The 27,500-nt window shown below is 46.5% G+C and overlaps 1 protein-coding gene across 7 annotated transcripts in view; it reads right to left on the minus strand.

Annotated features, from left to right (window-relative positions):
• The window catches only part of LOC135090569 (adhesion G protein-coupled receptor L2-like), a 166,508-nt gene that overhangs the window by 62,764 nt on the left and 76,244 nt on the right, over nt 1-27,500 (minus strand). For all 7 annotated transcript variants that reach the window (XM_063987431.1, XM_063987433.1, XM_063987429.1 and 4 more), the window contains exon 2: nt 22,506-22,698. In XM_063987431.1, coding sequence (XP_063843501.1) covers nt 22,506-22,648 — 143 coding nt within the window. In that variant the 5' untranslated portion in view covers nt 22,649-22,698. The remainder of the gene's footprint in view (nt 1-22,505; nt 22,699-27,500) is intronic.

A 27,500-nucleotide genomic window follows, 5' to 3' on the forward strand; every position in this document is an offset into this window, starting at 1 on the left:
AGACAAACTGGAGGCGTGCAAGGAAGAAAACCTCATTGTTATTTTAAGCCTCCTGTCTCCTTTTTATGTCTTCGAGAGAATGATGCAATGTAAGAACAAAATTAAGATCCTCGTCTAAACAACACAGGCAGTAGAGCAGGCAGCAAAAGGCGACACAAACAGGAGGTGTCTGCAGAAGACCTCATTGTTATTTCAAAGCTCCTATACCTTCCTTATTTCTTCTAGAGAGAGCAGATGATGACGCAACGAAGATCCTCGTCTAAAAACAACACAGACAGCAGAGGAAGCAAAAAGGGATACGAACAGGAGGCGTCTGCGCATGAAGAAGACCTCACTGTTATTTTACAGTCTATATTTCTTCATGTCGTGTAGAGGGAGGCGATGAATGTAAAAAATTAAGATACCAGTTTAAACACAATACAGACAGTAAAGGAAACAAAAGGCGACACAAACGGGAGGTGTCTGCAGATGAAGAAAACCTCATTGTTATTTAGTGTCCCCCACGTCTCCGGCTCGTGCCTTCTAAGGTCATCGCCTCATCCTCAGTCTCGCGGGGCACAGACAGGCACCATCCGGATGACGGGGGATCCATAGTCAAGGCTGCCTCATCACGCCCCCATCCGAAACCCATCAGAATACCTAACGAACATGAATGAGGCCTGACTTCCGATGCGAAATTGGGGTCGGATGGGGCGTTCAGCGGGCCGCGGTGGGGAGCGTCGGATAAAAGTGGTCCTAGAGTACGTTTGGGGACCGTTTCGTGCGGTCACTCAGTCAGCCGGATCTGAAAACACGTACGTGACACACACACACACACACACACACACACACACACACACACACACACACACACACACACACACACCCACACACACACACACACACGTACACAGGTGCAGCAATCACCGGAACCAGACACCGCGAATCGTATTCCTGAAGTTAAAAGTCTGAGCGCCCTGACGTGAAAAAACAAATTCCCACGTTATTTTCGCGTTATCCCAAACTCCCGCGGATTGCCTGCTATCAATCATGCTTTTCTCTTTTTTTCATGTCAATTTTTAACGATACACTTCAGGTACATTTACCCTCCGAACACATTCACCTAGATTTACCTTCACCTGTCCTTGGAAGCGGATTACTGGAAATTAAAGGCTGGAATTCTGCTGGAAACACTGAGGGGGAAGGAAGGACATTTGCAACTTAATCAGGAGTTACGTGAAATTGTTGGCGGTGATCGTGTTTTTGTTTCTGTGCAGCGAGGAATTAGGCTTCCCGTGGCGCGAGGTCCGCCCTTCAGATGCTGGCAGGCGATAGAGGCCCCGCCATGCTTTACCTCCGACAACTGGGGGTTATCTGCCCATCTGACAACCCGAACCGGACCAGCTGTCTCGCCCCCTACTCCTCCCCCCCCCTTTACTCCTTTTACACCCTGGCAACTTCTCTCTCTCTCTCTCTCTCTCTCTCTCTCTCTCTCTCTCTCTCTCTCTCTGCGGTTACTCTTCTCTCGTGTTTTTTTTCTTTTTCTTCTCTTGCAGCAACTTTTTCCATTTTCTCTCTCTCTCTCTCTCTCTCTCTCTCTCTCTCTCTCTCTCTCTCTCTCTCTCTCTCTCTCCATCCAGTCCTCCTTCTCCTGTTGTCAGTCACATTTCTGCCACATTCCGTCTTTCCATTAAGCACTGGCCTCCCTTCCCCCCCCCCTTTTCCCATTACACTCAGCTCTTCGTTCCTTCTCCCTCTTGTTGCTCTGCCTTATCTCTGCCTTGCCTCTCCCTCACCTCTTAACCCTCGGCCAGATCCAGGCCTGACCTCTATCATGCCATCAGCCGTAATTTTCAATTCCGCGATTATCATCTTTCTTCTATAAATTCAGATTACCTCTCGTGGCCTCCAGAAACCTCCCGTGGCGGCCTCTTTCCCCGCCACAAAGGGAAGATTAACCTCCGTCCCCACAGGTGCCGGGGTTGCGGGTCACCACACGGGTCACCGCCACACAGGCCTCGTAACGTGAGGGGCGCTGGCCAGGCAGGGTCTGTACTGGTGTGGGTGAACGCTGCGCGGCACAGATACCATCCACAGAAAGTCTTGCAGTAACAGCGTAATGGCCATGATTCCTTTCCCTTGTAATGTCTGTTTTCACTCCCAGACGGCCGCGCCATCGCCAGGAGGTCAAGAGGACACGCCACACCTGCTTCTGTTACACCTGCGCCCTTTCCAGGCTTCCGTACCGGAGGCGGCAGTCCATATCATCTTTCCAGGCAAAAAATGACGCGCAGGGTCGCCACCAGGGAGGTCAAGGACGACGCAGCGGTGGCCACGCCTGCCTCGCCCGGCGCGCCTCACTCCCGAAGGCGGCCCCTCACCAGCACCCCGGCGGCAACACTTCATATCATCTTTCCCGGTAAAAAGCGACGCCTACAATCACATCGCGGAGAGCTACCTTTACTCTCTTTTCCTCGGGGCCAGTAAGCCACCCAACACAGACCTCTACGGAACAGAATGGTGCCCGCCAGCAGCGGCAGATCAGCGCCTGGGTCCGGGCCGCCTAATGACCACCCACTCACACGCGCGATGGGGCTCTTAAACCTGTGTTGAACGCGCTCCGATTCACCTGCTCCGAGGGACTTAATCTCGGTAAAGATGCGTTATAGATTCTCACCCCCGTCAATTACCCAGCTGACAAGGACCGGGGGAGGGACGGCCAGACCCAACTGCACCCTGGGGCACCGCGGCCACCTAAGCATAACCATCTATTGCATTCAAATGTGGCGGTCACTCCCTAGTCGGCTGTGTCTGTACCGTTACCTGAGTCTCTCCTCGCCTACTCTTACTCCCACTCTCACTGTCGCCCATACTCCTTCAAAAACACTCTCTCTCTCTCCCTCTGCTTCTTTACCCACGGTTTTCCCTCTCCTTCCTCGTTGTAGCGTCGCGGAGGAGAAAGATTACCGAAGCGCGCGAGCCAAAAAACCTGACACGTTGAGATAATTTTATATATATTTTTTATCCTTTGTGATTGTCCTCAATAACGGCGCCCGGCTCTGTAATGGAGTTCGCAGCGTCATCCTCGCGTCTGTTGCTGTCGCCTCCAGCCCTGCAGGTCTTGGGGCGACGTTACAAGAACCGGTCATAAGGGTGATTATAGCTCTTAAGTCCCCCTGGCGGCGTCTATGACAACTAAGCCTCATATTCCCCCTGTCCCCTCCCACTATCTACTACAGCTCCTGACGCGGCGGTGCGATCTGAGGGAGGAGGAGCTGAGGGAGGATGTGTAGCTCTTGTGTTGTGTGAGATTCTTCGGTGGAATCCTTAAATTCTATCTTTGGATCATCAGGTACTACTACTTCTACTACTACTACTACTACTACTACTACTACTACTACTACTACTACTGCTGCTACTACTACTATTATTATTACTACTGCTACTAGCGTGATATTCCTTCGTTAGAGCCTTCAAATTGTTCATTACGATCATCTGGTAAACTTACAATATACTACTACTACTACAACTACTACTACTACTACTACTACTACTACTACTACTACTACTACTACTACTACTACTACTTCTACTGCTACTTGCTTAGTTCTCCATCTACGTAACTGAGCTTTTCGCAAATGTGATGAGAGAGAGAGAGAGAGAGAGAGAGAGAGAGAGAGAGAGAGAGAGAGAGAGAGAGAGAGAGAGAGAGAGAGAGAGAGAGAGAGAGGAGATGAGAGAGAGAGGAGAGAGAGAGAGAGAGAAGTAAGATGGATACGAGGAAAGCACCCAACACAAAACATATCGAGAATTCAGGTCATTTATTAGAGAGAAGGAGGAGGAGGAGAAAGGAGGAGCTGCGGCCGAGAGCGAGCCGGCCATTACTGGTGATCTGAGCGGCGCGGAGAACAGACAGGTGACGCATTTCAACCAACTTCAACATATGACAGCGCAGAACCAGTGGGCATTTAAGGGACGTCCTGGCGCCCTCGTCTAGTTTATATGGAGCGGCTTTGGTAGGCCTGGGGTTCGAGTTACGGGGAGATGCTTATGTGGGAGATGTAGGGGAGAGTGAGGAGGAAATGGGTAGGAGAGGGGCTGGGTGGTTGAGAAATGGGAGAGAAGAGAGGAAGGAGGGAGGAGGATTGATGGAAAAACAAGGAGAAAGATGAAACTTGAGGTAGAAAGGAAGGGAAGATGGACGAGAGAGAGAGAGAGAGAGAGAGAGAGAGAGAGAGAGAGAGAGAGAGAGAGAGAGAGAGAGAGAGAGAGAGAGAGAGAGAGAGAGAGAGAGATAGGTCGCGGGGCCTTCCACGCCTCTTTTTTTATGTGCTGCAAATGGTCCGCCTCCCTTTGTGTGGCGGGTGGCGGCTGCTGACACCCGTAGTGCTGGTCGCTGGCGGGGGCGGGTGGGAGAGGGAGAGAGAGGGAGAGCACCTGGTGACCCGCCGCGCACGCCCACCACACCGGGGATGGCTTACGATGCTCGCGGCTGCCTCACGTGGACGCAGGGGAGTAAAGACGCTCAGGTATAAAGCAAACAGGTGTACACAAAGGCAGCACGCGTCCAGGTGTTCAGGTGACAATAGTGCAGGTGTGTCGCCGTGTCCTCGCCTCACCTGGGCCACGGCGGAGGCTGCGTCGCCGCCACAACGGGATCAGGTGACGGCCAAAATGAAAACGTGAGAAATGTAACAAGGTAAAAAAACGAGGAAACATGAAAAATTCGCCAAATATCTTAAAGGCAGCGAGAGGCGCGGCGTCACGCGACACTCAGAGGCACCGGGGGGACCAACACGACCCGCCACGACCACCATCACGCCCTCCTGTCCTCCACCTTGCCGCGTCTTTCCTTCCCCTGACGCTACTCCTTCACCTCCATCTTTCCTTCCTCCTGATTCTACTCCTATCTTCCCTACTGTTTCTACATTCCTGTCCTCCCACCTCTGTCCTTCCTCCTGCTTCTACTCCTTTTCCTCCCCAAGGTGGCAGAGGGAGAGGCTGAGATGCCACGCCTCCTCGCCCGGAACCAGCTCGCCGCGCCCTGCCACCACCATTAGGTCGCTTCTTCACTTTTTTTTACGAGGAGCCTCGCCGCGGCTACGGTCCCGCGGGGACTTCTCGGCGAATACTTTGAGCAGGGCCGACCAGAATGACAATAAACCCAGGGGCTCCGGGAGGCAAGGAGGAGGAGGAGGAGGAGGAGGAGGAGGAGGAGGAGGAGGAGGAGGAGGAGGAGGAGGAGGAGGAGGAGGAGGAGGAGGAGGAGAAGGAGGAGGAGGAGGTGAGAAAGGAGAGGAGGAAAAAAGAACAAGAGAAAGAAAGACGAGGAAAAACACGAGTAAGATGATCGCAATAAAGAAAAATATAAGAAAAAAAAAAACAGGAAAGAGGAGAGGACAAAGAGGAAGAGGATGAGGTAGGGCAGAGGAAAGGGAGTAGAGAGGACACGGTTAAGGACATAAGGGTGCACCTCACCGTCTACATTTCCGTCCAGGAGGCTGACGAACGCCTTGTGGCAGCCTCCGCCTACACGCCGCAACAGATGGACGCGACCACCACGAGGGGGAGACAAACAAATAAGACAAGGCAGAGGCAGGAGACAGAAAGAGGACAGAGATAAGCACAGACAGAGAGACAGAAGGAGACAAACAGACAGATACACAGGCTGACAGAAATAGACAGACAGAAACAGAGATAAGCTGACACACACACAGACAGAGAAGGAAAGATAGAAAAATAGAGAGATAAGCAGAGATACAAACACACAGACAGACAGACAGATAGACAGACAGAGACAGGCAAAGACATTTAACTAGAGACAAAGACGAGCAGAGAAAAAAGACAGACAGAGAGAGACAGCCCATCCACAAACTAAAAACCCAAATAAGGAGATTGAAAAAATACCCCTCATGAAAAATTAACGAGGCGAAATTATGAAAAAGAGAGAGGGAGAGAAAAAAAAGAGGCTAATGATGGAAATGAGAGAAAAAAAATATAAATGTTGCTAATGAATAATAATTGCCTAAACTGAATTTAATAAGTATAAAAAAAATTTAATGTTAAAATAAAACAAAATAAAGAGATATATAAATAATTCTTCATAAAAAAGCAATTAGCAATCCAGAAAGAAAAAAAAAAATAACAAAAAAGATTTAAGTAACGAAAACAAACAACTTTTCTTGACTCCACATCCAAAATGAGATAAAATTAAGATTAATCCCATGAGAGAGAGAGAGAGAGAGGAGAGAGAGAGAGGAGAGAGAGAGAGAGAGAGAGAGAGAGAGAGAGAGAGAGAGAGAGAGAGAGAGAGAGAGAGAGAACGGTCTTCTTATCTAAGCTCACACCACAAACAAAAATTTACAGTAAAAGAAAAGAGAGACAGAGGGAGGAGATAAATAAGAAGAGGAAAAAAAAGAAAAGAAAAAGAAAAAAAACCTACACATCTCATTTCACACCAACACACGAGAGGAGCAGAAAAGTAATAAAAGTAAAGCTTAACACAGGAATCAGCAGCGCCGAGTGGGGTGGGTGGGGGGACAGGAGCCTAGAGGGAGCATGGCGTGAGTCCCAACGCTCCCCTCTACATCAGCGAGCGCCATATGTCTTCATTAAGGCCAACGTGCGGGCGGCGGCGCTCGTAACTCCCGCATCGCGCCGCAAAACAGACGCATGTCGGCTCCGCTCCCCAAGGACGTGACGCTAAGGATCCCTAAATATCCTTTATAAGCCTGGCGTTCCCTTCTTTCAGTTTAAAATGAGTCTGATTCTTATTTTAGCAAGTCTTTGTAATTCATGTTTTTTCTAGGTGTTTATGACTGCACAGGTGAGTGACAGGTACTGAGGAAGGTGTTCTATGGGGAGGTACAGGCCTACAGGTGCTTATTGTGCAGGTATGGGGTGTTTAAAGATGGTACAGGTGAGTTGAAGGTGCCTTGCTGTATTTTTAGTAAAGGTATGAGGTGTCTGAAGGTTTACAGGTGAGTTAAAGGTGTTCAGGTGTGTTTTTAGTACAGGTGTGATGTCTTTGAATGTTGCACAGATGGTTTCAGTACAGGTATGGGGTGTATAAAACTTTGCAGGTGAGTTTAAGGTGTCCAGGTGTGTCTTCAGTACTAAAGTAAGGTATTCTATGGTTGTTTAAGTAAATTGGAGAGGTTTGGGTACGTTTTGGTAATTTACATATGTTTTTAAAGCCAGTGATTTTTTTTTTTCATATTGCTTTTGTTATTTATTGTCGTAACATTACATTACTTTATTTCACTCATTTATTTATCTTATTACTGCGTGCTTTTAGTGGTGTGTTGGGATTACGGTTCATGCGGTTCACTGGTTCACTGGTTCAGTGGTTCAGTGGTCCACAGCCCTGGTTGGCGGTGCGGTGTGTTAATGAGAATGACTAATGTGTGTTTTAATGAGTTCAACTGATATATTTTAATGGGTCTAACTAATTTGCTTTTTTTTTTTTTTTGTATCACGGGTATAGAAAAGAGTCACCTGTATTGCACCTGGTCATAGAGGTAATGCAACCAGTCCGCCGCTGCACTTTGGAGACTCAATTATAATTTTTGAGGAATGCACCTGAAGCAATTAACGTGTGTATGAAAAAACAAACTTTTACTCATTTGGAAATTCGAATAATATACTTTGAAGGATTGTGATATTTATTAGCATCTGTTCATGACCCTTGTGATATTCGGCACTTTTTGTGAATTTAGCGCAATGAAAATTTATATTCCTTAATGAATCTGAGTCAATAATTGCAGACTTCGCTTTGTTCAGAATTCATGATTTCTTTACCGTAATTTCCCCCCAACAGTAATGTAAATCTAGGTTCAGTTAGTTATTTAACGTAGTAAACTGTAGATAGTAAGGGCATAAAATCACTTAATAAACTGAATAGAAATGGAAAATTATACAAATTACACAAAGAAACGCAAGATTACTTAACAAACTACACTAAAAATAGACGAAAAGTGGAGATGTACAAAAGAAACTCAGACAGAAGGAGTGTACTATAATATCTTGCAATGGCTTTAAGGGAGGCCAGTAGTCGAGGCTAAGACAACATACAACACTCTGCCTCAGTTTCCCTTCCACCTTTCCTTACCAGACGGAGCAGCACGCCCTACGGGAACACTTCTGAGGCCAAGGTTAATCTAATGACTTCTCAACCTCAGGGAATGTCTACCAACAGCTGTGTGCCTTTCAAATTTAAGGTCACTGTACTTGTAATCTTGCGTGTTTGTAAGCTGGAAAATAACCATGGCCGACTTTGTTTAAACTCAATTATTGTGCTAAAATTTTGTGTGTGACTTCGAAATTAATCAACTTTATTTACTTTCAATAATTTTCAGGTTTTCCTTTTCCATTTTCTAGCACAAATAATAAATCTATCTCATCGATCAATAAATATAGGAACTAAACATTAATTTCTCAATCTTTCATCTCTACTTTCATTTTCTCAACCTCACAAACCTGATCTACTATGTGTTGTACCTTCGTCTTCTACTCACCCTCACCTGCATCCTCACCTGTTACCTGTGTTTTACCTTTCCTTAGGTACACGTACCCTCGAACCCTCCTTGCACCCTTATGGAGCTTCCTAATCTTGTTCTAAAGCGGAATAACTTAGAATTTTAACGAAATGTCTCGCAAGCTCTAGAGGACTGGGAATGAGGCTCGGGGTCCACCACAACACGCGTAAAAAGTGAGGCTTGCGAAGGATTATGAAGGTAAAATCATGTGTTTCATTAAGTATTCCAGACACAAATCCATTAGCCAGTGGGAAGTTATGTGGACTGAGCTTCTAACTCCTTTCCGTCCCAGCACCCCCTCCCTCCACCACTCCCTCTCTCCCTCTACTCTTTACTCTGTGTGTGTGCTGAGAGAGAGAGAGAGAGAGAGAGAGAGAGAGAGAGAGAGAGAGAGAGAGAGAGAGAGAGAGAGAGAGAGAGAGAGAGAGAGAGAGAGAGAGAGAGAGAGAGAGAGAGAGAGAGAGAGAGTGATAAGTGCACTATACTCGTAATACACTTTAGTCCCTCTCAGGTAACGATCAAATAGCAGTCTCACCTTTTTCACAACACACACACACACACACACACACACACACACACACACACACACACACGTATACTTTTTCAACACGTGTATGACATCTACATATCTACACATTATATCACATATACTCTCCTTCCCTTCCCTGTACAAAAGAACACAAAGGAAGAACGAGCAGCAATTACCTGATGACCCTTACGAAACTAAACTTAATGACTCCTTCGGCAAAATGTTGAAAATAAATGGCAATGTTATACGAGTATTTCAGTGATATTTAACCTATTTTTGTTCTCTATTCTCTGATTTCCTGACAAGAGAGAGGCGAAGAGAGGAAAAGGAGGAAAGGGAGCCAGTTTGGGGAGAGGCTGCGGTGGTGGGAAGGTTTGCTGGGAGGAGGGGGTGGAGGGAGCGGGGTGTGGAAACGCGAGGGGCGCCGCCGTGTGAGGGACGCTAGCCAGACTGTATCCATCAGCGGCACCTCCCTGGAGAAATTATCGCTGGGGGATTTTATACAGACGCCATCTTACTATTTTCTCCACTAGTCTCTCTCTCTCTCTCTCTCTCTCTCTCTCTCTCTCTCTCTCTCTCTCTCTCTCTCTCTAACCCAATAAACGCTACTTATGTGAAACTTTTAATGTCATTGGCCACTTAATGTTTTTTTTTCGGGTCTTTTTACGTAACGCACTGCATCATGACTCACTGGAAGACACTAAGGACACCACGGACACTGAAGGGACCACGTGTTTACCTCCCCAGTGTTTGTGATGGAAATGCTGACTCACCAAGAACAGGAACTGAAGTCACGTTAAGTCACCAGGATGTTGAGATAATAAGTTGTTATGTTTAGTCTCCCTATTTCACTGGTAACTGACTGCAAACTGTTACCATATCTCATCAAAATGTTATGATTACTTCAGGATCTTGAGGATTTACTAAGTCACCAGGTACTAATATGCAAAAATATATAACAGCTCTTCACAAAGCCACTCAGGTGTGCTTGGTGCGTGTAGTCACTGTAACGTGCCACCAAATCACCACGAAATGAGAACAGTGAGCAATACGTTCCAAGTCATCAGGTATTTGTAATAAGATGTTAAAGTATATAATTATTCTCCTGAAGATCTGCCCATATCTCAGGTATCTCAGGTGTGGTCACTAATTAGCAGGTGACTCACAAATCACTGCAGAACTTGCCAACACGTGTTTCAGTTCAGGTGTTCGTCACGAGGTGCTCAGGACACTCAGTGTTAGCATGTGTCGGTATGCCAGGAATGAGATCTATAGCGAGTCAATAAGCCACAAGTCTCCTCTCCTTGCCTTGACGAGAGCGCGGCGTCAGGAAGCAGGGCAGAAGGCAGGCAGGTCCACCCGAGATCTGCATGCAGAGTCATTATAATAAAGATAGTCATTTTCGATAACATCAGGCCGGCCAAAATAACCTGCCTTACTCTAGGAACACTATTGCTCATCAAGCCGCCATTTTAAGTGGGACTGAGACTGGCAAATAGCGGGGTTAGCGCGGGAGTGGACCCGGCTACACGCGGTCAATTGGCGGGAAATTATTTAGGTACATGCTGGTAAAATTGGCAGGGGGATCCGACCCTCCTCACACCTGCTCCTCCGTCTGGCAGCGGCGCGGGTGATGCCGAGAGGCCCGCCATCACCCCGTCTCCACACTCTGTTATTTCTCCTCTCGTCTTGTTATACTTTATCAGACTCTCTCACTCCCCCTCTCCGTTGTTCCTGCCCCTACTTGCTGCCTGCTGAGGGCTTGCTACACCCTCCCTGGCCTTGAAGCCGCACTGCCACTACCTACACGCCTTCACGTGCCGGGCTGTTACCAGGTGTTACGCTACACACGCCACGCCTACCCACGCACCTGTTTCATTAACCCCCATGCATATTTTACACCTTCAAAGCATCAATACCGCTGCGCTTTTACATGATGCACTGCTCTCATTTCACACAACTGCAATTACTCTACCCTGCAACGCTTCCAAACACACCTGAACCCGTGCTACACCTACACCTGTCAGCGGTCAGGTGTGGAAGAGATAATTACCACGGCACTCTTTCCCCCTGACGGTGTGGCCGCGAAATTGGTCCTTTTTGGGTGTTAGAATCCTGGTGCCTGAGAGCAAAGTGTGGCCGTTCCCCCGGACACCACGAGCGAGATAATGGCAATGATTCCTCCTTCAGCCTGACACCTCCCCAGGGCCCGGTGGTTACCCTCAGCGGACAGACGGGGACACCTGGAACACCCCCGGACGTCAGGTGATGCTGGTGACGTGCTCTCAAGGTCGTGGCCAAGGTGGTGATGAGTTGACGTGTGTGTGTGTGTGTGTGTGTGTGTGTGTGTGTGTGTGTGTTTGTTGGTCTTCGGCTGGTTGTTGCTTGTGTGGGTTGTGTGTTGTGTTTTCTGTTTCTGAGTTTCAGGTTGTTTTTGTTTTGGTGTGTTAGATAGACGAGTGTGTGTGTGTGTGTGTGTGTGTGTGTGTGTGTGTGTGTGTGTGTGTGTGTGTGTGTGTGTGTGTGTGTGTGTGTGTGTGTGTGTGTGTTTATGCTACCAATCTTCCGCGGTCACTATTTAGAAGTCGGCTATGCTAACTGTACTTCTCTGAGGACACACACACACACACACACACACACACACACACACACACACACACATACTAGTAAGAATCGCCATAGTGTACATTCAGGGTCCTGTCAGGCTGACGGGGGCCACGCAGACAGCTCTCCGATGACTCAGGATTATAGTGAGTCGTAAATACTTCTGGTCTGCTCCCAATGCATATCTCTTACGGCACTTGGTGGGCAGATCTGGTCTGGTCAAAATATTATCATGCAAGGATTTCGCTTCTGGCTGCCGGGGGAGGGCAAGGGAAAGGCAGGATGAGGCAGGGGCGAGAAAGAGGGATTGGGAGGGATCGGGAGGGTAGAGGAAGGAAAGGGAGAAGAGATAGAGATAGAGGGGAGAGAACCCAAGGCAAAGGATGAGAAAGGGTTGGAAGGGTGAGAAGAAATGGAAAGAGAGGTAGAAGGGAGAGGAGTTAAAGAAGGGTAAGTGATAAAGAAGGGATTGAATGGGTGTGAAGGAAAAGGTGGAGAGACGAAGGAGAGAAGCTTGGAGGGGAGAAGAGAGGAGGAAGGATAAGGAAAGGCAAAAAGGGAAGAGAAGTTGAGAAAGAGCTGGAGAACAGATGGGAGATTGAAAAGAAGAGAGAGAGAGAGAGAGAGAGAGAGAGAGAGAGAGAGAGAGAGAGAGAGAGAGAGAGAGAGAGAGAGAGAGAGAGAGAGAGAGAGAGAAGAAAAAGAATGCGCTAAAAAAAAAGTGAAGGAAAGGAGAGAGGGAGGTGGATGGGTGGGGAGAGAGGTGGAGAGGGGAGAGAGGGAGAGAGGGAGGGAGGAGGGAGTCAGTCTTCCCACCTCACGAGACAAACCGAAGCGGGGGAGAGAGGGAGGGAGGAGGGAGTCAGTCTTCCCACCTCACGAGACAAACCGAAGCGAGGTGAGGCAGAAAAAATAATGATCAGGAATAGGATAGTAATCATGCAATTTGTTTATCTCCGACGTGGAATTTTATCTGACGCCTTCAATCTACTCCCTCTTTTTTTCCCCCTGCTGTCGGATAATTTCTTTTGTGGAGGGGATGCCTGAGTGATGTTTTCCTTTTCTTTTTTATTTTTGCGGTTGAAGTTCGTGCGGTAAAGTGAGGTTGCTGTCTTACAATCCTTCGCTTCCATTTTCTCTATTAACTGCTTCGGGTTGTGCACTTTTATGCTGGAATTCATGTGGGCAGCCAAGTTTATTTTACACACTTTAAGGCAGGTGTGAGTAGCTGACTATTGGCGGGAAATGAGGCGTATCGTGTACTGAACATGAATTAGCTAAGAAATTAATACTGACACTGATAACGCAAATTAAACCAGCATTCAAGTCCCACAACAAAATTACTACCAGCCTAACTATCGACCCTTGGAAGCTACGTGGGTACCAGAACCTCCGACGAAGTAACAGAATCTTAAGGTACAAATATAAGCACATTTCACACACAAGCACCACGTATCACAAATCCACACTCGTATATTAGAGCTCAGTGAACCGTATTCCTAATCGTTTCGTCGTCTCATTCAGATTTTTTAACAGGTTCTACTGGAAATTACTGGTGTGTTCAAGTGTTTATTTCTTAACAAGCTCTAGTTGATGTTATTAGGATTTTCGAGAGCGTTCAGCTTTTAACAGGCTCTACTGGAGATTCTTGGTGTTTTTAATGGTGTTTTCTTGATTCACGATAGCTTAATAAGGAAGGTACTGGGATTTTCAAAAGTGTTTAGTTTTTAACAGGCTCTAGCGGAAGGGACTGGTGCTTTCAAAGGTGTTTTCTTGATTCCAGTGATGGTTTAACAAGGATTCTACGCCTTCAGTGAGGAAATAAGGCATGAGAACACTGGTATCCCTCTGCAACGCCTTTGCAAATTATCCTGAGGAGAGAATAAAACGTGCAAAGAATACAAGAATACAAGCGATTCCGAAACTTAACCTAACGTGCACCTGTCCTATTAGCAAGAAATACACCTGAGACAAACATGAAATTACAAAACTAAACTCGTACATTAAAACCTTCTGCTACAGAACACATCTGAGGGATATGCTTGTAAGACTCAGCACGATTCATATTACACGTTCTGTATGTATGAAATAAGCTGAACTAACACTGTGCACCTGTCCTATTAGCAAGAAATACACCTGAGACAAACAAGAAATTACAAAACTAAACTCGTACATTAAAACCTCCTGCTACAGAACACATCTGAGGGATATGCTTGTAAGACTCAGCACGATTCATATTACACGTTCTGCATGCATGAAAAAAACTGAACTAACTCTTATACTAAATAAAATGAGCGCAGCTGGAATAACAGTAAATACAATCACCCAATCATACTGTACTCAACTCCACCTAACCATCTCAGTTAGCAACCGGTTAGAGCGGAGCCTTGAGTACTGTCCCGCCTCCTCCCTCGCTCCCTTACCCTCGACCTTCTCTTCTCCAGCCGTGTATTGATCGTAAGGGCACCGCGCCGTTTTGACAATTCATCCCCCCGCTACAGTATCAGAGTATCCCTAGCGAGGCCCTTTGATGATCGGGATATGATGGGTCGCCAGAAAATGTCTACAGGGCGCGGGGTGTTGGAGGTGTAGAGATGGGGTGAGTGGATGAGATTGGAATGGGAAATGGGGTGTAGCGTAGCAGTGGTGGTGATGAGATGGGATGCTAAAAGGGATGGAATGGGAAGGGTGTTATTGCGGGTAGGGTTTTGAAGAGGTAGAAATGCGAGGAGTTGAAGGGAAGAGGTGAGTAAAAATAAAAAAAAATAAATAAAATAAAAAAAGGCTAGGAAATAATAAAGAATAAAGGGAATAGTAGAGATGTGATGGATACTTAGATGATTAGCGATAAAGAAAAAGGGTAATGAGTAATAACAAAAAAAAAAAAAATGAAAATAAGAATACCGAAAAGTATAGAGGATAAAAAGCGGACTCGAGTCACTAATTGCTTCACGCAGGTGTCTCGAAACAGTTCCGGAGCGTCTCTTCACGCCACCTGACGACCAAATGAGAGAGAACAATAAGTCTCAGACAGGTTTTCTACTTTAATGAGAAAACTTTTTGACCGGGAAGTATCGAGGCAATTCTCAACACACTCCCTAACTCGTCCCCGGTTCAGTGAATTGGAGTCATTGCTTCGCTACGCTTGTTTCACTTCGGTTCGCTTGTCGACGGTTCAGTTCGCTTCGTGTATTAGATTTTCGTTTAGAGGAAATACGTATGAGGCAGATTCTCAATATACAAATAAATTAAAGTAATAAGAGTACAATAAATGATAGTAAAAGAATATTTCCTGAAAAAAAAAACAAAGAGAAAAGAGTGAACAGTATTGGGTATAATTGGAAGGTTCGAGGTTTTTTTCCCACAGGACAGTTTGAGAAGACAAGGACTTTTGTTATACAGGAAAAAGAAATGCGTTTTCTTTTCCCGCCACTCTCTAATAACTGTTTGGTTACAATTTAACATCCATTTTCCACTTCCACATTCACGTTTTCCACAGTACCCCAAAAATTTTTACCTAACTTCACTTCTCCAATGTTTATTTTCCCATGTTGCTCTTCTATATTTCAGTCCGCGTCCTGCAGCACGTCAAAATTCAACGTTGATTTTCACCTTTTCAACTTTTTCATTTATTTATTCATTCACGTGTGTCGTAATGTTCCGAAACTTGCTTGGGATTCGCTTTTCCTCCTTCAGTTCGGTGTGTTCTATAAACTTTGGGCAATTAATCAGGACGGAAGGTACGTGTTTACAGTAGAATTCCCGGTTTTGATGAGGCTACCAGTCCCTCTCTGCCTGTCCGCCGCACTCCCTTTACTTTGGAACCACAGAGAGAGGGTTTAATTGACTTTGGCTCTGATGCGAGACTACCTGGGGATAGAGTTTTCAAAGTACGAAGATACGGGAAACTACTGCCACTGTGCTATTATTTCTGTAAAAGCTGAATAGTTGTACGGAAAGAACAGAGAGGGGCAGACAGGTAGATAGATTGACAGTTAGATAGATAGACAGATAGATAAATGAATAGGTAGTAAAGGAGGTAGGTAGACAATATAGATAAATAACGCATATGTTGATGAACAGACTAGGTAGAACATTATTTAGACATTAACAGGTAGACAAGTAGTAGTAGTAGTAGCAACAGTAAGAACGAAGGTGAATAATAAGGAAGGAAACCGTGAAGGAAAGGGAGAATGAGAAAATGAGAGAGAAAACGGCTTAAAAGAGAGAGGACGAGGAGGAGGACTGCAAGGAGAGTGTGAGGCAAGACCCGGCTGAGTACCGCGAGCTGAGATGGTGGAAAAAGTAAGAGTAAGTTTGTGAGTAATAAGTTGAAAGGGAAAGTTTGACAGAAGGAAGGAAGCAAGGAAGGAAGGAATGAATGAATGAAGGAAGGAAGGAAGGAAGGAAGGAAGGAAGGAAGGAAGGAAGGAAGGAAGGAAGGAAGAGATAGATGAGATGAGAAACTGCAAATGGAAGAGGGGGAAAAAATGGGGAGAGAGTAAGATTAGAGGAAAAATTAATTAATATGAAATGATGATGATGTATGAGAGAGAGAGAGAGGAGAGAGGAGAGAGAGAGAGAGAGAGAGAGAGAGAGAGAGAGAGAAGAGAGAGAGAGAGAGAGAGAATAATGAGAACAAGGATGAGGGACAAGAGAGAGAGAGGCTAAGAGAGAAAGACGACAAAGAAGACAAAAGAGGAGAGACAAGAAGAGAATAAGAGAGCGAGAATAAACGAAGAACAAAGTAAAGAATAAAGGATTACCATAACGGATAAAAGGGGACACGAAGGAAGATAAATGACGAAAAAAAAAATAAGGAAGAAAGGGATGACGCATTAGAGAGAGAGAGAGAGAGGAGAGAGAGAGAGAGAGAGAGAGAGAGAGAGAGAGAGAGAGAGAGAGAGAGAGAGAGAGAGAGAGAGAGAGAGAGGAGAGAGAGAGAGAGGAATGACAGTCGCCGGGTGGTAGCACAGAATCACTTTGATCTGCCAATAATCGTATCTTGGCTTCCGGCAGATCACCAGTAATTAAATAACCCAGCGACTAAGCCTCATTTTATGGCGGGCGCCTGTGTGAGTGAGCCAGGGACCCTAAGCCACCCCTGCACGCCCCCCAACACCCCTGAACCTGTACATACCCCTGCACACCCCACCCCGAATGCAGCCTCACACTACGGTAAATTTTCAGGCTGACCTTTCGTGCTCCTGCAAGAACATACGTATATCACAACCTTCTCTTGTTGTGTTGTGTTAGTAGGTTAGGTTAGGTTAGGTTAGGTTAGGTTAAGTTAGTTCAGATTAGATTAGAGTACGCAAGGTTAGGAGCTGTTCTCTTTACCTTTTCCAGCTAGTTATGGTTGGCGGGGAGAGGCCTTCGTTTCTTCTATCTCATATCTCTTTAGTGTAGCTTATTATGAACAGTCTGGCATTGGTCATTAGCCTTACTCTTAGTTCTTCATTTTCAGCTAGATATGGTGGGTGGGGAGAAGCCTTCGTCTCCACTATCTCATATTTCTTACTTTAGATTAGTGTAGTTTTTCATGGACAGTCTCTTAAGGTCGATAGTTCTACTCTTTGCTCTCCCTTTTTATTCCTCTGTTGTGAACCTGTCGCATGGTAGAAAAGATGGCAACTTCAGACATGCTCGTTACAAGGAAAACTAGCTAATTAACCAGATAAATATGTCTGGAAGAAACCTGATGGCATGCATATAAATTATTGAAGTTTTCCGCCTGACAGCGAGGCAGTAAACATCAAAATTAGTGCTGTTAGCTTCCATGACTTTCCGTTTTGTCCTAAAATTAACTTCGGGGGTGAAAATATACTGAACTTGGTCGAAACTAATTAAGAGGCATTCAAAATGTAAGTAAATGAAAGAAAGCCACAAGTTTGTCAGTTCCTTCACTGGAGAGACGGACGGGAAAGAAGAGACGGGAATCCGATGAAGGAAAACACTCATTCCCAACCAAGTGAAGGGACCATGTGAAGGGAGTCTGTGAAGGGAGTCTGTGAAGGGACCATGTGAAGGAAGTCTGTGAAGGGAGTCTGTGAAGGAAGTCTGTGAAGGGAGTCTGTGAAGGGAGTCGTGATTCCTTTCCAACTCCATGAGGAAGGCACTGGAACTCCCCGAGACTGTCATTTGGCATCAGGGCGGCACCAGAAATGTTTCACAGATATACTGCGACGGTGGCGGCGGCGGCGGCGGACAGACTGGAGGGAGACGAGTTAATATCAACACTCCGTCAGGGGAGGACAATTTTTGAGAGTGGTGGTGGCGGTGGCAGGTCCCTCTCCCTCTCTCTCTGTGCCTCTCTCTCCCTCTCTCTCCTCGCTTCACGTCCCTGGAACTTATTTTCGGATTTCCAGGCAGAATTCCTTCACGTGGTTTTATCGGCAGGCGGGGGACGCGGGATCAAGACACACCCACTGAATTACGAGCGAGTGAGTGAGAGAGAGAACTGACAATTTGAATTCTATCATACATGCATAACAAACACAATGAAGGGGGAGGGGGGACGGCAGGGGAACCTCGCCCTTGCTCTCAGGACACTTTTGGGGCGAGTCTCCCTCTCAAGGCACATTTATTTGAGTTGGCCCAAAGCCGCTTCCTCGCGTTAAAGTAATGAAAAGCTAACATATTGAACAGAGAGGGTGAAGGGGTCGGGGGTTATGTAGACTGGGTGAGAGAGGAGAAAAAGGCGCCACCAGGAGCAGGAGGAGGAAGAGGAGGAGGTGGAGGATGAGGAGGAAAGGGTTATCAGGGACGGGAAAGAAATGACATATAACAGAAGAGAATACGAGGAAGTCTCACAGAAAACGTAAAAATTCGAACCGCACGGAGAGGACAAAGGAAGAAGAAACACACACACACACACACAGAGAGAGAGAGAGAGAGAGAGAGAGAGAGAGAGAGAGAGAGAGAGAGAGAGAGAGAGAGAGAGAGAGAGAGAGAGAGAGAGAGAGAAAAAAGAACGACAAAAGATAAATACGAGAGAAAGTAATAAAAATACGCCAATAAAACAGACGAAAAAAAAAAAAAAAGGGAGGATTAAAAACAAACCCTGAACACAAACCAGCTGTGACTCTCCATTATCATAATTTTTCACCCTAGTCACCCTTTTCACTTTATTCCCTTTTGGCACGAATGGGTGGAGAGGCGAAAAGAGGAGACGAGGAGAGGAGGAGTGGAGGAGAGGAGGAAGGGAAGGGGGACACACTTAAGGGAAAGAACGTCACGGGTCGCCGAGTTGGAACGACATTAGGGCCACGAATCAACCAATGAACGTGGTTGTATTTATATGCATAATTCAGCGTTTGCAATGATCAGGTGAATTTATATGCAGATGAGTTAGCTTCATCTTGAGAACGAGTAAAAATGAGGGAGTGGGGGAAGCGTCTCTCTCTCTCTCTCTCTCTCTCTCTCTCTCTCTCTCTCTCTCTCTCTCTCTCTCTCTCAACGCGGCATCCTTTTCGCATTCCATCATGTAAATTTCCTCCTTCCCTCCTTCCCTCCCACCTTTTTCCTTCCCTCCACACGCTTTCCTGGTCATTCTTCTCCCTCACGCCCTCCCATGCTATCTGTCTACTTGCCCATCTCCCCAAGACGCCTAATCATTTTCCCTCCCTCGCCTCTCCTCCCTCTCCCTGTCTCTCCAAGCACGCCTCCTCCTGCTCCTCCTGCTCTTCCTCCCTCTCATTTTTCTGCAGCCTCGCGCCAGCTATGAACATCTGCGTGAGTTGTGAGGTAAGTACGAGCAAAGAAAACGAGGCGAGGTGGGTACAGTACCTCGAAGTACCAATGTATATGGAGGAGGCATCTGGCTGGCTAGCATTAATCTGGTGGTGTTTAACGAGGTACTGGTTAACGAGCAGTTTATCCCACGCATTTCTCATCCATGTTGATTAAAACCTGAAATTTGAGGGGCAAAAAAGTTGGTAGTAAAGTAACGATCCGCTGTTTATAATTAGTGTGAGTTAATTATACTATCAAAATCACACTAATTATGGTACTCATTAATTTTCAGTCAAAAAGTCAACATGCTGCTAATAAACAGCGAGGCCAATGCACTTGTTCCCTCCTGCAGGTCTGGTTTGGTCTGGGGTTGCCCGCTCGACTTGGCAACGATCACGATTATTCTCGCTACATGATAAACAAAACTCTTATTTATGAAGTGAGTAAATAAAAATAAGAGTGAGACAGAGTGAGAGAGAGAGAAAAAAAATGATGTTACTTACTGGATGAAGCTTATGATCAATATTTAACACTACTACTACTACTACTACTACTGCACAAACAGACACACAGACACACGGACGCACGTAGCAACAGAAGCCCTGCCTGAAATATCGCTGCCAAATTTCCGGGGGGTTCGAGGAAAATCATTAGTGGCCATTACTGATAATCTGGCAATAGAGGCTGAACGAGGCAAGAAGAAATACGCATGGCTGTAATGTTTCATGCACGCCTGGCCGGGGAGGAGGGACTGCACGGGCCTGACCATCCACGGCAGCAAGATCTGACCAAATTACCAATTAAAAGGAGAGCGACAACCAATTAGTGAAGGTAGTGAAGGTTGTAAAAGGTAAGCCTCTCTCTCTCTCTCTCTCTCTCTCTCTCTCTCTCTCTCTCTCTCTCTCTCTCTCTCTCTCTCTCTCTCATCCTTCCTATCCCCTCCTTTTCTTCCCCTTTCTCTCTATTATCCCATACACCTGTGACCACCGTCTCTCTCTCTCTCTCTCTCTCTCTCTCTCTCTCTCTCTCTCTCTCTCTCTCTCTCTCTCGCCTTCGTTCGTGTATCATTCGCGTCCCAATACAGAGAATCTCCCAGGCGTGATTAATGGAACCCAACGGTACTGTTCCACCCATTTACTCCAGTCCCAGAGGAGAGGGGCGAGGAGGAGGAGGAGGAGGAGGAGGAGGAGGAGGAAAAGGAGGAGGAGGACAATAAGATGATACTGATAAACAAACAGATATTTAAGACGTATATGGAGGAGAAGAAGAAGAAGAAGAAGAAGAAGAAGAAGAAGAAGAAGAAGAAGAAGAAGAAGAAGAAGAAGAAGGAGAAGATAAGAACAAGAACATGATGATGCTGAGGATAAACAAGAAAAATTCACAGCGAAGCAGATCAAGAATAAAAATAAGAGGATAAAGGAAAAGAAGAGAAGGAGGAGGAAGAGGAGGAAGAGGAAGAGATTCACTAACCATTATACAATTTAGTCAACACAAACACCGCTCTGGAAAAGATCAAAGAAATCTTCCCTCGTTTTTCTTCCCTCTCAGTTTTAAAAATAATTTCAAAACTTTACCTTGAAAAAGAAAAAAAAAATCACTTTTTTTTTTTTATCTCGAAATCCATTCTTCACTTTACGCCTTTAGAGAGAGAGAGAGAGAGAGAGAGAGAGAGAGAGAGAGAGAGAGAGAGAGAGAGAGAGAGAGAGAGAGAGAGAGAGAGAGAGAGAAGGGAAAAGGAAGAGAATTACCTTATTTTTTCCCTCACTAAATTACCCCGTTTTTTTCACAACTACAAAATTTATAAAAAAAGCAAAATAAATTAATCCCTTCGGTTATTTCACTTTCACTCTTTCTTTCTTTCTTTCTTTCTTTCTTTCTTTTTCCTTTCATTCTTTTCCACAATTCTTTCACTTCACCTTCGTCCTTCATCTTTCTTTCATCGATAATTTTGACAATGGGAACAAGAGATTTAGGAGATGGGGGGGAGTGGAAAGTGGGGGTCTGCGCGCCCTGATAAACACGACGACTCGCCTGCCGGAGCAAAATAGTGCTGGGGCGAGTGGGGCCCGAAGGGGAGCTGAGGGGGGCGAGGGGGGAAAGAATTATATACGACAAGACCCGCGGTAACACAAAGCTTTAAACCGCGGCGGATTTAACGATATATCACGTGAGTAATGGGGGAGGAGGAGGAGGAGGAGGAGGAGGAGGAGGAGGAGGAGGAGGAGGAGGAGGAGGAGGAGGAGAGAATGTTTCGATGCAAGTTGTGTAAAAAAAAAATTCCTGAGTGATAAAATGATTTTTTTTTCTTATTTTCTGAACAGGTAAATTGAATGAAAGGCGTCATTGGACAGATTAGAGAGGAAATTAGACCTGATAAGCTGCACAGACTAAATCAGGTAAAAGAGAACAAAGGGAGAGAGAGATACAGAAAATCCTGAAACGCAGACTATATGTATATCGACTGTAACACTTACTAACACTCACACACACACACACACGCACACACACACACACACACACACACACACACACACACACACACACACACACACACACACATACACACACACATACAAAACACACACAAAACACACACACACTCAAAAAAAGACACGGAATAAACAAGACAGAAAACATCATAATACCATATAAATATAGACGTTATTATTACATTACGGCCGAAAAAGTCCAGTGGAGGTACATTGAGTCTTTTCATTATTTCTTTGTTACCCTAAGCCAGAACTCCTCTACAAATATAAAGAGGACTTATTAGAGAGAGAGAGAAAAAAAAAACGATAAATATAGGAATAAAAAAAAAAAAAATTGGTCCATTTCTGATCACGATTATGAGAGGCGATGTTAAGAACTGAAGGGAACACCACAGGGAAGATCCTTGGGTACTTATCAGAGAGAGAGAGAGAGAGAGAGAGAGAGAGAGAGAGAGAGAGAGAGAGAGAGAGAGAGAGAGAGAGAGAGAGAGCACGCTAAATATAGATAGGCCAACACAGAAAGTTACCCCACATGTATTCAAATCATATGAGAAGAGGCCAAGGTAGAGTGAAGAGTTAGAAGTGGAAGATAGAGTGAAGGGAACCATACAGAGAAGGCCTTCGGGTACTTACTTATCATGCAGGACTCTGTGGGAGCGCGGACTCATGCAGTTGACGGACCATTCGGTGTTGCCATGCTCATTACAGATGGTGATGCTGAAGCGGCCGTAGTTGGCTCGGATAAGGTTGATTACATGGCCCGGATCGCAGTCCATATTGAGTGTGGACCCTTCGCACGCATAGGCTGTCCTGTACCGCGGCCGCTCTGGAAGGAGATGGATGGCGTTAGTGGTGTATGTGTGATGGGAGACTCATAGGTGGTATCTGAGGTTCATGAGTCGATAACAGATGGCGCTAGTTGTGATCTGTTAGGTTAGGTTAAGTTAAGTTCATTGGAGTCGAAAACAGATGGCGTTAGTAGTGGTCTATGTTGATGAAAGAATCCAAAATAGAAGGGGGTCAGCAGTAGTATGTGTTGATGAGGGAATCGAAAATAGAAAGCAATAGAAGTTGATGAGAAAATCCAAAACAGATGGCGTTAGTAATGGTTTGCGTTGGTGAGAGAAATTTAAACATGTGGCTGATTTATTGGCTTACATTGATGTGAAAGTCCACAATAAACGGCGCAACTAATGGTCTGTATTGATGAGAGAATCTTAAATACAAAGAGATGCACATAAATACATAGGAAATATAAATATATACCGCAGATCTTGTAGTTATTGAGAGAGCAGGAGCTGTCTTGTATAAATTAACCGGGCCTCTTGCAATCTCCTGATTTTCTCATGTTCTTGTCTTCTAATCAAGGAAGACGAGTAAAAGTTAAGAAATACATGAACAAAACCGTAGAAATTTTGTGATAGCAAGAAAATTTCGAACGCTATAGTGGAATAAATACAAAAGAAATACAGGAGAAAGAAAACATAAACACAATACATCATGTTAGTTAATTAATGAGAGAATCTTCACACCTACATACAGATGAATACGAGAGGAATACCGACAGAAATACACAGGAATACATACTCTTACGTAGAATGCATACCAGAAATTGTTGGGATGCAAAGCGAAGGTACAGACTGAGATGTTAAAAAAGAACCTGGACCGGGGAAGGGGCGTGTGTCTGCTGAAGGGGAAGTACAGTACATGAGTGTCTTCTTGGGTGACAAAGGGAGAAGGGAAGAGATGACGATCTGATGCAGGTGTCAGCGAAGGAGGAGAAAAAAGGAGGAGGAAGAGGAGGAGGAGGCGTTGGTTTAGCAGGAAGAGCTTCAAGAATATCTGCAGCAGGAATTAAATCGAGTATCTGATGGTGAAGATGAGCGCCTGTGTGTGTATGTGTGTATGTGTGTGTCTGGAGGAGCGGGGGCGCGAGGAATCTCTGGCAGGAAAGGTTAAAGTGTCAGGGATGAGACTCTGTAAAGGGTGAAAAAAAAGTTTATTAGGGTGGAGTGACGAGTGAAGGTATGGACAACACAAAGGGGGAGGAGGAGAAGGAGGAGGGGAAGACCTTTAGGGAGGAGATCCATACGCTTAAAAAAGGCAAAGTAAAAAATGGCCATCACAGCCACGTCGATAAACAGCACGAAAACAATTTCAAAGGGACGGTCTAATAAACTTTTTCCGCAGAATAAAGTATTGCCCGGCCGACAGCAGGCGCCGAGCTGAACATAAACAGGGAGGAGACCATAAAACCAAGACACACGCCCACAATACCTCACCCACAAACAAATGCAAAGCGTCCCATCAGCCTGCCACCAATAACACACCTTCTCCCCCCTCTCCCCTCCACGCCGCGTCCATCCTCTCAATAAAGCCCATCGGTCAGTATCGCCCGTGTCTTCCGCCGCCTCTGGCCGTCACACGCGCTCGTCTCAAGCGAATCTTATCTGCCATACCTTCTCAGATTGCCGCCAAAATACGTCCGAGGGATGATACCGCCAGCAGCCAACTTGTCGGGGAGTTGGAGAATTTTTTGGGGCGCGACGTGGTTTATAAGGGCGGATGTTTTCGTGTTTTCCGAGGGCGGGAGGGACGAGGCAGGGACAGGAGGGGATGACCGACAGATTGACAACTCGCGCTTAAATATGAGAGGAGTTGCATCCAAGTTGTCATGGCGGGACGAGGCTCAGGATTGTTTGTGTGATAATTATGCTTTGGCTTTCCTTTCCAGCTTGACGTTACGATGCAGGCGCGGACAGCAGTGAGGCGCGGGGAGGCCACTCAGCTGACACGGCCTGACGGACCCGTGGCAGCAGCAGCAGCAGCAGCAGCAGCAGCAGCAGTAATCAGTAGGTTGTTGAACTAGGAAGGCAAGTCCCTCCCCACTCCCCTCCTTCTTCTCTTTGCTTCCCCCCACGTACCCTCTCTTCTTCCTCCCCCCAATCTTGGTGCCTTCTCTCCCCCCCCTCCCCTCTGCCCCACCACACCCTCCCTCGCATTTCCCTGCACGAAAAATCAACATAGAAACACGACTCTCAGCGCTGGCGTGCAACACCCAGCAACAAATTACTTTTATTATAGCTTGGGAAAAATGAGTCAAGTTTTGTGGGGTGTCGGCGAGGGTGGAATGAGCGACGGCGACGCGGCGGTGGCTGTGGCGGCGGCAACGGTGGCGGAGACGAGGCTGCGCGGCACAACAAATGACGTTCGTTTGGCGCATCGCATCCCACAAGCCTCCCGACACGCCATTACTGATGCCTCCGCCACGCCACTCACTGCAAATATTAATGAACTTCTAAATCAAAGGCCGCAGAACATGTGTCGCGGGACAAAACAATGCAGCGAGGTGCCATTAAGGCGGCGGGCGGGAATATTTCATCCCAGAGGCACGGCGGGACCAAACGTGTGCGAGTTAACACCAGACCAATGGCGACCCAAGCCTGATTAATCGAAAAATTCCACAATGTTCAAACTCAGTGTGGCGGGCGGGCGGTGGAGAGGTGGCCGGCCGCCCCGCACCTCGCCGCACCCTGAACGATAGAATAAGGATTAGAGCGTAGTGTTGGAGGTGCCGGCTCCCTCATAGATCATCTCCAGGTGAATATGTTGTAATTATTGCCTTCAGCTGCGCCTTGATGGTTGCGCGCGCTCTTGCCATCGCCAGGTCATTGTTTTTGTCTCCAAGAAGCGTCCGGCGGAGTGGCGCGTCAGAACAGCGTCTGCTTTCCCTCAGCCAGTCTCCTGCTCCTCCCTGGAAGCCTCCTGACCCGCAAACTCACACGGAAAACGGGGAAATAAAACCGTGTAAAATTCAATATTCAAGCTCCCAATCTTGCCGGCGTCAGATTCAAGAGATAGGTTTTTATTTATGCCTGCCTTGGAGAGATTAATTCCTGCACACGAGGCATCAGAGCCCAGCGTCAGTGTAGCCAACTTACCGCCGCTCGCACTCTCCCTCCTGACACTGTTGCCACGTCCCAGCTGCAGTGCTACCTCACGCCTGCATTACACTACACTCCCCCTCCAGCGCCTCAAAGTTACTAAGTTTATGAATAGCACCGCCGCTACTACCAACGCCACTAACAATAATGCCGCTCCGCCCAGGTGAGAAGCAGGTATGTGCGCCAGGTAGTACAGGTAGACGCAAACACCTTCAGGACCAGCCATATAGAGGTGAAATTATCCACCTCCAAATTTTTCAACGTGATAGACCGCCATTGCTGTAAAAATGAGGACACTTATCTTCAAGTCTCCGCTCAACATGATTTCTTTATATTGTTTTTCCCTTTAGGAAGCGGACAATATTACGTGTTGTGGTTGTGTCAGCGGTAAATAAGGAAGCTAAGTGAAGTCGCTCCTGCTGTTACCTGACGAAGGACTACCTGAGGGCGGACAGTAGCACAGCACCCCCCTCTTCCCTCCCTCCTCCTCCATCCCCTCCACCTTCCCTCCCCCGCCCAGGATCAGCAGTGAGGCGGCGGGTCTGACTTTGCACTGTTAACACGTACTGACAAAAGGCTGAGTGTTAGACGCGCTTACTTTCCACCACTGTGACTTCATGAATATCTAAACCCCTTAAACAGGTGCGGAAGAATAGAATACACACACAGACACGCACACACACGCACACACACACACACACTGGCGCAGGTATTCTTGTATATATGTATTCAGGTGTGTTTTTGTTAATGAACGGCGTGTTTCTCGGTGACTCGCGCCCGTAATAACACATGCAAGGTAGGAAAATATGAGGTGTTTATCTCTTACAGCGTTCATAATGCATTAAGCACGTTACGACTATTTACCCTAAAAAGGCCAGCCCGGATTAATAAGGCTGGGGAATAATAAAAGGCAAACATTTATTTTTACAACCAGTGATCCTTTGTGTTTAAATATTTGGGGCTGGAGGAAGGAGGGGGCGGAGAGACGGAAGGAGGGTGGGGGAGGAGAGGAAGGCGAGGATGAGAGGGAATGTTATGAGAGTACCGAGGATGTTGCAAAAGGCAGATGAGAAGGGACTTTTTGCTTCTCTTAACATTTTTCTCCTCTCATTCATGCCTTGCAGTGAATAGGAGAGGGAGAGAGAGAGAGAGAGAGGGAGAGAGTGTGAGAGGGAAGGGGTGGGTCAGGGATGGGAGGAAAGGAGGTCATGGTGGCAGGAGGAATGGGAGACGTTATCACCATCTCACCAGCGACTCCCATATTCTGTGCGTGCGGCGGAGGAGCAACCCACGGCCCTATCTCCCTCACACACACACACACACACACACACACGGAACAGGTCACCGGGAGCCGCTTCACACCAAGGGCAGGATCGGAAGAAAGAAGTATCACAATAGGACATGACGGAGGGAGGAAAGCTTAAAGGAGCGAGGGAGTGAAGGAGGGAAGGAGGAAGCATCGGGGGCTGCCTTAACTAAACCCTCAAACACGACTCGATTCAATCCGGCTCAAGGAACACGCTGAAGACACAAAGCCGGACTCCGCGCTATTAAATTATCCTTCAAGATACCGATGTTACCAATTGCTGAATGATTTAAACCCCTTAATAAGAGAACCAAGGCTGGCTTGCCCCTGGGATCTCAACCTCCCACCACTGTTGCCAACCTGGTGTGGCGGCACTTA

This window comes from Scylla paramamosain, chromosome 35, assembly GCF_035594125.1.
Source record: "Scylla paramamosain isolate STU-SP2022 chromosome 35, ASM3559412v1, whole genome shotgun sequence".
NCBI lineage: Eukaryota > Metazoa > Arthropoda > Malacostraca > Decapoda > Portunidae > Scylla > Scylla paramamosain.